The sequence below is a fragment of the Lygodium microphyllum genome, chromosome 11 (genome assembly GCF_053477565.2).
Source record: "Lygodium microphyllum isolate KBCC chromosome 11, Lygodium_microphyllum_v1.1.10, whole genome shotgun sequence".
Lineage (NCBI taxonomy): Eukaryota > Viridiplantae > Streptophyta > Polypodiopsida > Schizaeales > Lygodiaceae > Lygodium > Lygodium microphyllum.
Window position 1 is genome coordinate 18,611,552 of NC_141145.1, and position 9,235 is coordinate 18,620,786.

General features: G+C 38.6%; 1 protein-coding gene across 2 annotated transcripts; it reads left to right on the plus strand.

The window, feature by feature from the left end:
- The first annotated feature begins 3,461 nt into the window (after positions 1 to 3,461).
- Positions 3,462 to 6,511, plus strand: LOC148028591 (uncharacterized). Of its 2 annotated transcripts, none has more exons than XM_087688852.1 (5): positions 3,462 to 3,661; positions 4,992 to 5,127; positions 5,375 to 5,512; positions 5,593 to 5,717; positions 5,897 to 6,511. In XM_087688852.1, the coding sequence occupies exons 1-5, from the start codon at positions 3,621 to 3,623 to the stop codon at positions 5,970 to 5,972; spliced, it is 516 nt and encodes a 171-aa protein (XP_087544978.1). In that variant the 5' UTR covers positions 3,462 to 3,620; the 3' UTR covers positions 5,973 to 6,511. The 2 variants fall into 2 exon arrangements, with proteins under 2 accessions (XP_087544978.1, XP_087544977.1); XM_087688851.1 differs by having other exon boundaries at positions 3,464 to 3,661; positions 6,080 to 6,511.
- The last annotated feature ends 2,724 nt before the right edge of the window (positions 6,512 to 9,235 follow it).

A 9,235-nucleotide genomic window follows, 5' to 3' on the forward strand; every position in this document is an offset into this window, starting at 1 on the left:
GCACTTGTACTATGTGTACCTCCGAGTGTTTGGAATGGATGAAAATGTAAACATGTTTATACACCAACACATAACTCAAGTGTCTTGTAGGAGTATTATGATGTGCACATTGCAAAGAACCTAACATGTAATAGTCGAGATTTCATGGACCGTGTAGCAAAAGAAAAAACATATTTGTCATGCAAGCACATGTACTATGTGTACCTCCGAGTGTTTGGAATGAATGCAAATGTAAACATGTTTATACACCAACCCATGCTTTTGGAAGAAAAATTGCATCTCATATTTGGAAGTAGAAAACCTTCCCAGCACCACCTATACTATGACCAACAAAGCAACACCAATGTTACCTCTTAGCACAACTGCCCTTATTTTGTTAAGAAAATATTGTCATGCAATTCACTTGATTAGCTTATGTCAAAATTTGACAAGCTTTTGGTGATCTTCTCTCTCTTCGTTTGTCAAGCAATAGCAATATTGCCAAAAGTTAAAGCAATATAAATGTACATTTGAATTGCTTGTATGAATTGTATTATATTGATTTCATTGGGGGGGGAGGGGAGGGAGCTATCAATCCACCGCATTTAAAGTTCTAATAATATAGAATGGTCACAGACACACACAGAGAGAGAGAGAGAGAGAGAGAGAGAGAGAGAGAGAGAGAGAGAGAGAGAGAGAGAGATTTATGATTTAAGAGAAGTGTTTATTACAACACATATCATAATCCAATGTGAGGCATTACTATACAATATGGATTGGTCCCATCATGAGAGAGAGTAAATAGATAGAGCAATTTGAGAGAGAGAGAGAGAGAGAGAGAGAGAGAGAGAGAGAGTGTGTGTGTGTGTGTGTGTGTGTGTGTGTGTGCGTGTGTGTATTCTTTGCACATTACAAAGAGAAAGAGAATGTAGAGAGAGTGCAAGAATGTAGAAAGAGAAAAAGGAAATATACATATAGAGAGAGAAACAGAGAGAGAGAGAGTGTGTGTGTGTGTGTGTGTGAGTGAAGGTAGTGGTGGCAAGGGGCATAAAGAATGAGAGATAGATAGAGTGAAGGTAGTGGTGGTAATGGTGGTGGTGGTGAGGGTAGTGATAGTGGTGGCGGTGGTGATGGTGGTAGTAGTTGTAGTGAAGGTAGATGTGGTGGCGGTGGGAATATCTAGGGGTGGAATAAGTGGACTTTGTGAAATAAAAAATAGTGATTGCCCATAAAAGCTCTCTCAAAAAGCTTGCTTCTTGCCCTCCCTTACTAATGCAGGATATCTTTTAGCCCTATCTTGACGACTTTATCATTGTCTTCTTCGATGATATCTTGACCTATTCAAAGAAAGATAAGAATCATGAATTACAACTCCGAGTTGTCCTTGAAACAATGAGAATGCAAAAGCTTTATGTCAAGAAGAAGAAATGTGTTTTCTTTAAGAAGCAGATTGAGCATCTTGGATTTAAAGTCTCTAACAAAGGGATTGCAGTAGAACCTACCAAGATTAAATATGTGTAATAATGGGTGGTCCCAACAACGGTTAAGGAGGTCCAAAGTTTTTTTGGGCTTGGCAAGATGATACAAGATTTTTATCAAGGAGTATCCATTGATTGTCGCATCCTTAACTAATTTACTCAAGGAGCACATTGCTATTGTGTGGACCCCCATTGAACAGTCTAGCTTTGAGAAGCTTAAACAAAGCTTGATCACAACTCCTATCTCAAAACTACTTAACTTGAGCCAAGAATTTAAAATTGTCATTGATGCAAGCTCTCTTGCATTAGGTTGTGTTATCATGCAAGAAGGCCATCCAATAGTATATTCTTCTAGGAAATTGAAGACTCATGAGAAGAATTATGCTACCCATGATTTGGAGCTACTTGGTGCAATTCATGCTCTCAATTTATGGAGAAACTATTTGCTTGGCAACAAGTTCACTTAGTTATTGACCATAAGAGTCTCAAATGGATCTTCACTTAGCTAGACCTAAACATGAGGCAACGACAATGGATAGAAATCTTACAAGAATATGAATTTGAGATCAAATATAGACCGAGTAAGGAGAATGCCATTGCAAATGCCCTAAACCACAAAGCATTTCTCAATGGCCTTATCTCATAGGAACCTTCTAAGGCAAGTTGTCTAGTAGCAATGGTGTTAATGCCGAGTAATCTAATCATAAAAATTATCAAGGAAGAAGCAAGTAAGGATTTCAAAGTATCAACAATAGATGATAAAAGAGGTCATATCCAAGGAGATAAACCCTAATTTTAAGTTCATTTGACAGAGGGAGGACTTGTCTACGTTAAGACAAGATTGTGCATCCCAAGGAGTCAAAATCTCAAGAAGAAGATACTTTGGGAAGCCCATGCTTCCTCTTTCTTAGGACATATGGGCTATGCAAAGACTCTTAACATTGTAAAAGAAGAAGCTTTCATTGGGAAAAGCTCAATGAAGATGTGCTTAAATATGTCACTGAATGTCTAAACTACCAATGGGTAAAGGCTGAGTGTGTTAAGATGCCAGAAAGCTCCAATCACTTGAGATCTTGCAAATAAAGTGAGAAATTATCAATATGGATTACCTTATGTCCAAGGAGGATATAATTCAACCCTCGTGATTATGAATATGCTAACGAAGGTTGCTCATCTTATGCTAATTAAACCCAACTACAAGGATTGAGATATTGCAAGGATCTTTGTGAAGAAGATCTTTAGCCTGCATGGATTGCCTAAAAGAATCATCAACGATTGTGATTCTCTTTTCACTTCTCACTTTTGAAAGAGCTTATTTGAGGCCATAGGTACCCAACTTTGTTTCAGTACCGTCTATCATCCAGAAATTGATGGGCAAATTGAAAGGGTTAACTAAGTTATCGAAGACATACTTAGAGCTTACTGCTACAGGAAACCTGAGTGATGGATACAATACATATCTTTAGTAGAATTGACCTACAATGCATCCTATTATCAAAGCATCTGGATGACCCTATTTCAAGCTTTGTATGGACAAGAATGCCTAACCCCATTGAACTTTTCTGACCCTACCCTAAAGGTAGAAGCTTCCAAGAAGATGTTGGAATAGATGGATGAACAAGTTAAGGTTATCAAACAAGATATTCAAGTAGCCAAGAATCGACAGAAAGCATATGTTGGCTATGCAAGATTCTCAAGTGTTTTGGGAATCAATGCTTACAAGTTGCAACTTCCTAAACACTTGAAAGTTCACAATGTATTTCATGTTGAGGATGGTTAAGAAGTTAATTCCAATCAAAGCCCTAATCGAGATCAGGTGCAAGTAATCCTAGTGTGGTCTTATTTTAATACGGTTTTCTTTTCTGTGTGTAAGCATCAAACAAAAGGAAATAATAATTTGGCTAAGGACAAAAATGAGTGGAAAAGAGACCCTTTTTCCCCATGTGGGAAAATGTCAAATACTTATTGTAGTTTTTTGTGATATAAAGTAGTTCCGTGGTGCATTTTTTTCCATTCGATGTAGATTTTTGTCTTCCGTTCGTCAGACCTTTAAAGCCAGGCAAAGTCCAGCGACGGAGTCCATCGCTGTGCAAGAAGAAGAAGAAGAAGAAGACGACGAAGACGAAGACAAAAGAGAAGGGAAGGGAAAGGAGAGGTGCAGGAATGGAGGATCATTACGTTTCTACTTCTCAGTGCTCGCACTGGTAAGGCCATTTGGGTCGCCTCCGTTATTAACTCATTGGTGCCGCTTTTCTAACCCGTGCTTTAATGGAACACCAGAATCTTTTAGCTTCTTTTTCATCCTCAGGTGTGATTTTCCTAAGCAATCCACCTCAGATAGTGAAATTTGTCATGCGTCGATCTGAGCGCATCATCTCGATGTCTCGGTCTCGTTTATGTGTTGGTTATTTTGATTGATCTCTGTAATTATGAAAGCTTAAGCAAGTAACAAATGACAATGCATACCTCAAAGATGGCTTGTCTAACAATAGGGCACGGCCATGGTGACGGGCGTGCTGGGCACGGAATGCTGGATGCTTAGCTCTTTTGTGTATTTATCACAGCATTGATTTGTTTGAAATCTTCCATGTTATTGCAATCAATTTTCTGCCAATGCCATATGCATGCCTGGACTTTACTGGTTTCCTTAGTGGATCAAATGATAGCAGGGTTTGGCGAGTCTGTAACCATGTACTGTGAATCATGTGATACGTTGTCATTATATTTGTGCTTCTTGCTGCACAGGCTCTGTTTTCAGTTGCTTCTTTTTTAAAATTATGGCATGGCACTCTGGTTTGTCAATCAATGACATGTCCTTTTTGCTAAACATATTAATCTTAATGGCCTGGCCATATTGGACTATTTCACTCTTAAGGAGGACTCAATTGAGAAGCCAAACATGATTAGGGTTGGCTGCTCAACTAGAAAAAGTGCTAGAAACAAACATATTGAAGTCTGTTTTGAAAGCAGCTTACACTGCTATGATGATACTAATAATATTTTGGCAGTCTGTTAGCAGAAAAGCATGATTCTTTCATAGGCTAGATTGGCCAAATAGTGCAATGTATGTCTCAGTTATGTGCCCAATTGTGTTACGCTTGAAAGTGAAAAAACATGGCTATTATTTTGATGGCACACTGTATTTACCTCCATGTATCTACATCAAATACAGGCAGACACAGTTGGTGCATGTAATGTAACTTTAGGTCTAGGTATCTACATCAAATATAAACCGATGAGTGGCTCAAGCTGCTTGATGTACTGTTGGGTATTGTTGTCTTAGGGTTATGAATAACTATCTGAACTTCTGTTCTGAAAGTATAGATAGTTTTTAGTTGCTTTGAATCCTGGATCTTCTGCAGCATAAGTGGTCAAAGACTTGTTTTTCTGAGAATGCAAACAAATGACTGCAGCCTTTTTACATGCTTTGGAATATTTTATTGCTGTGGCAGTCAGTGTTTACATTGTATTCTTAAAAGAGTGTATGTGATAGGTTGATTTTTCCATGTTAACATGACATCTTATTTTGGACAGTCAACGGGAAGTTCCTGCATCGAATTTTGATCTTCACATTGCACATTGCAAGCGGAATTTAGAGCGCTGCAATGTTTGTGGAGAAATGGTGCCAAGGACCCATGCTGATGAACATTATAATAACTTCCATGCTCCTGTAAGTACAGGCTTCCTTAGGCGTGTGCATGTTTGTGCACATCCCCCCCAACTCCCCCCCACACAACAAAACACACCCACACATGTGCACAGGCACACACATACACATGCACCCACACATATGCACGAATGCACATGCTCATGCTGAGACTCAGAGAGAGAGAGAGAGAGAGAGAGAGAGAGAGAGAGAGAGAGAGAGATTTTATGAGAAAAAAAGAGAGAGAGAGAGAATGTTAATGTATTCTTAGGTGAAATGCCCACTTTGTAATGACATGATGGACCGCGAGCTACTTTCAGTCCATCAAAATGAAAAATGTCCACAACGGATGGTGGCATGTGGTTTTTGCGACTTCCCTGTGGCAGCTACAGATTTGGATGCACATACTGTGAGTTCTCACGAGTCTCGATTGTGAGTGCATGCAAATGTTTTTCCATGGCTCTTATATGCAGTTTTCTGTTATGTCAGGATCACTGTGGAAATAGGACAGAAATGTGCCTACCATGTGGCAAGTATGTGAGGTTGCGGGAGAGATCATTTCATGACTTACAGTATCATTCTGACAGTCAGGATGCTAATGCACCAATAGTGAGGTTGGTATATTAATCAAGTTAATCTGTGTGGGTGGGGTGAACTAACATAAAAAAACTTGGTCAGTATCATCTCTGAGACTTAAATATATTTCCCATTGAGATGAACTGTTTTGAGTGTGTGTCAAAGAATATTGTTCTTTCAATGAAACTTTCATGCACTCTTAATTTTCTTCATGCAGGAATAATATCCCTCAGAGCCTACCCTCTAGTAACAGTCCATCAAGAGTGAAGCTTTGGTTAATTTCATCTCTGTGAAAGAGACTAAAAAATATTTCCTATTGAGATGAACTGTTTTGAGTGCGTGTCAAATAATATCGTTCTTTCAATGAAACTTTCACGCACTCTTAATTTTCTTCATGCAGGAATAATATCCCTCAGAGCCTGCCCTCTAGTAACAGTCCATCAAGAGTCAAGCTTTTAGTTACATTAGCTATAACAGGAGTTGCAGTTGTCATTGGAGCTTTTGCCCTTCAGAAAAGTGAGACACATTGACATTCTATGTAAGTAGTAAACTCCCACCACTAAAAAGAGCAAATATTCGGCGAAGCCATAATTGTATATGGAGCTTGGCCACCTGTCTCTTCAACAGAAGACTTATAAATAAATAACAGAGTGCAATAGGCTGCCTGGCTGCTTAGATGGAGCTGAAAGTTATAGGCTGATGTACTGATATCATGCAAAGGAGAGGGTCAGTGTTAATGGCAGCCCTTGCAACATACAGAGGTTGCTGGCAATTGTAGATGGTTTTCAATCATGTTAAAGTTGAGAGCAATGCCAAGGTGATTTCTTGTGCAGCTTCATGATCTCCCATTCATTGACTCGTCACAACACCTTTTTATTGTACAGATGCACAGATCTACACAGGTCACGACCTGGAGGAGATGTTTTAACCTTGTTCAAACGTTTTAGGCTTTCAAACCTACAAGTGTATTATGAAACTTTTGTTTTAAACTTGCTCAAATGTGTCAGGCTTTTGAATATACAAACTGTATTATGAAAGTTTTGTGGTAGTAAATTCATTATCCTGTCACTGCAAGTGTTATGCATATTAACCTGTAAGAGCAAAAATTTTGTATTTTATATGAACCAAGTATTTTGCATTTTGTAGAGAAGGAAAGATTGCAATTCTTAGATAGAGAATGAAATTGTTCTCTATACATCGAAGCACAACTTGGAAGTATGGTCTATGATTTGGGTGGTATGATAATGGTGTCTCATGGTGTATTCAAGTTAAGAGGGGCTAGCTGGTTGTAGTGATACAGCTATAATGCTGCTCGTTAGGTGATTTAGGGTTTTCTTTGCATACCATTGACACTTTTAAGTCCTTGTACATGTGTAGCTTGAGCAAGGGACTCTTTCGGGCATTTTTATGTCCTTTCATCTAACAATGAGAAAGCACGAACCATATCTTCTAGATCCATGCTCTGTGTTGGATGGAACATAGAGAAAGCATAGATATCTAAGTTATTGCTGAGCATATTCAAACCTCGATCAGAGTGAAAATAGATGACCCTGTTTGCATGTCATAAGTAACTTTGCGGAAAGTGACATGAGACCATCGTTTTGATGCCTTCATCTTACTACCTAAATGGTTTCCCATGTGGGGATGTACTAGGAGCAATATTGTGCTCAAGTCACATCAACTCTTTAAGATTTGCATTGTCAGCCTACTTAATACATGTAGAAAGCCTTTTTCAAGGTCTGATACATTATATAAATGTATGGCAAGCATCCACATGTTCTACCTCTAGCATCTCACAATCATCCCTCCTTGGCTCAAGGATATTTGAGTGCTAGGTCACCACTAGAGGATAAGGGCATCCTTGTGCCATGCCAAGGCATGCACCGGAGGAGGATCATTGTCATTGTAGAGGAGATCAAAGGATGCTACAATTTATGTGCAAACTACTATGTGTTGGTCTAGCGTAGCCATGACTTAGGGGAAGTTTGCTTCTTTAACACAAAACCACCATCCATCCATCCATCCATCGGAGTCAATTGGAGGGGTTAAGGGTCAAGGTTGCAGCCATTTACCCATCATAAAGAACACAATTGCCCTTGTATCGATCACCACCATTGGTCTAGTAGTAGTAGAGTCACCATTGGAATATAATGAGACCATCTAATCTGTTTAGTATAAATGTGTGTCCACAAATGCCACTTTAAATCATCCATTAAGAAGTTTTGATGAAGCACAATGAAATCACTGTCTTTCAAAGTAGCTCGTAAACTCCATAGATGTGGAATGAATCCTTGAAGCCCAAAACATGGTCAAAGTAGAAGGTGAAGAGCTTGTAGTTGACAACTAAAATCTAAGCATCCTTGAAGCGCAAAAAAGGAAGCCTGAGAGAACAAAGATTTGGTCATGGTGAGAAAATCTCAAGGCAATAAGATCAAATAGCAATAAGGAGCAACATTGACATGCAAGAAGATAACAAAGGATAGAGAGCCAATGGATACACCTATGGTCAATCGACTTGAATAATAGAAGTTCAATATTTCACACAGTAAACAATCACATACAAGCAATTGAAAAGCATAAGGCCTAGGACAAAAGTGAAGGTTCACAACAATGAACACAATGAGACCCTCTCTTAAGTTGAGAAAAGCAAAACACTATTGTGATTAGATTAGATTAGTAGAAAACATGTGTTGCCAGACTCAATAGTAGAGCTAACCAAAACATGAAGTTTAGGAGGTTATGAATGGGCTTTAGATATTGGAACAAGCCTTGGTGATAGTAAAGGCACCCAAAACATAGGTTATCTAACAATGAACACAATGAGACCCTTTCTTAAGTTGAGAAAAGTTGTTATTAGATTAGATTAGTAGAAAACATTTGTTGCCATAATCATAGTAGAGCCAACCAAAACATGAAGCTTAGTAGGTTATGAATGAGCTTTTGATAGTTGAACAAGCCTTGGTGATAGTAAAGTCACCCAAAACAAAGGTTATCTAGTAGTAAGGTGTAGGAAGTTCACATTAGCCAAGGTTAGAGTGAGGTCATCTAGTAGAGAAGAGGCCACCTACTAGTAGAAGAGGGGCTCCCACACCAATGAATGCATCAATTTCATAAACCATAGGTCGAACGAAATGGACTAGCCAACCACTCGTAAAGGTGCCCAACTCAAATAAAGTGTTGTAAAACCCATGAAATGTACATTGCTACCAAACCATTCTCAAGCTCTCCACACTTGTGAAATGCTAGCATATTACTAGGCTTTTGTATGTTTGGGGAAATGTTAGTATGTAAGTGTGTTTTGATCAATTATTTTTGTTAGGCTTGCTAGATGCTTGTTAAAACTCGCTTATTCAACATGTTCCTTTTTGTTCCTTATATACAAGTTATGTTGTACTTTGATTTTTGTTCATGCATTTGTCTAGTTGAGAAGGAGGTGTGTGTGATTGCATTGGAACTCTATATGGTATAACCTTGTTTAGCTTATGACCATTAATATAAATGCTCATGAATGTTGCTTTGTCGCCAATGGCTAATGCTTTATTAGGGAAATGTTTGG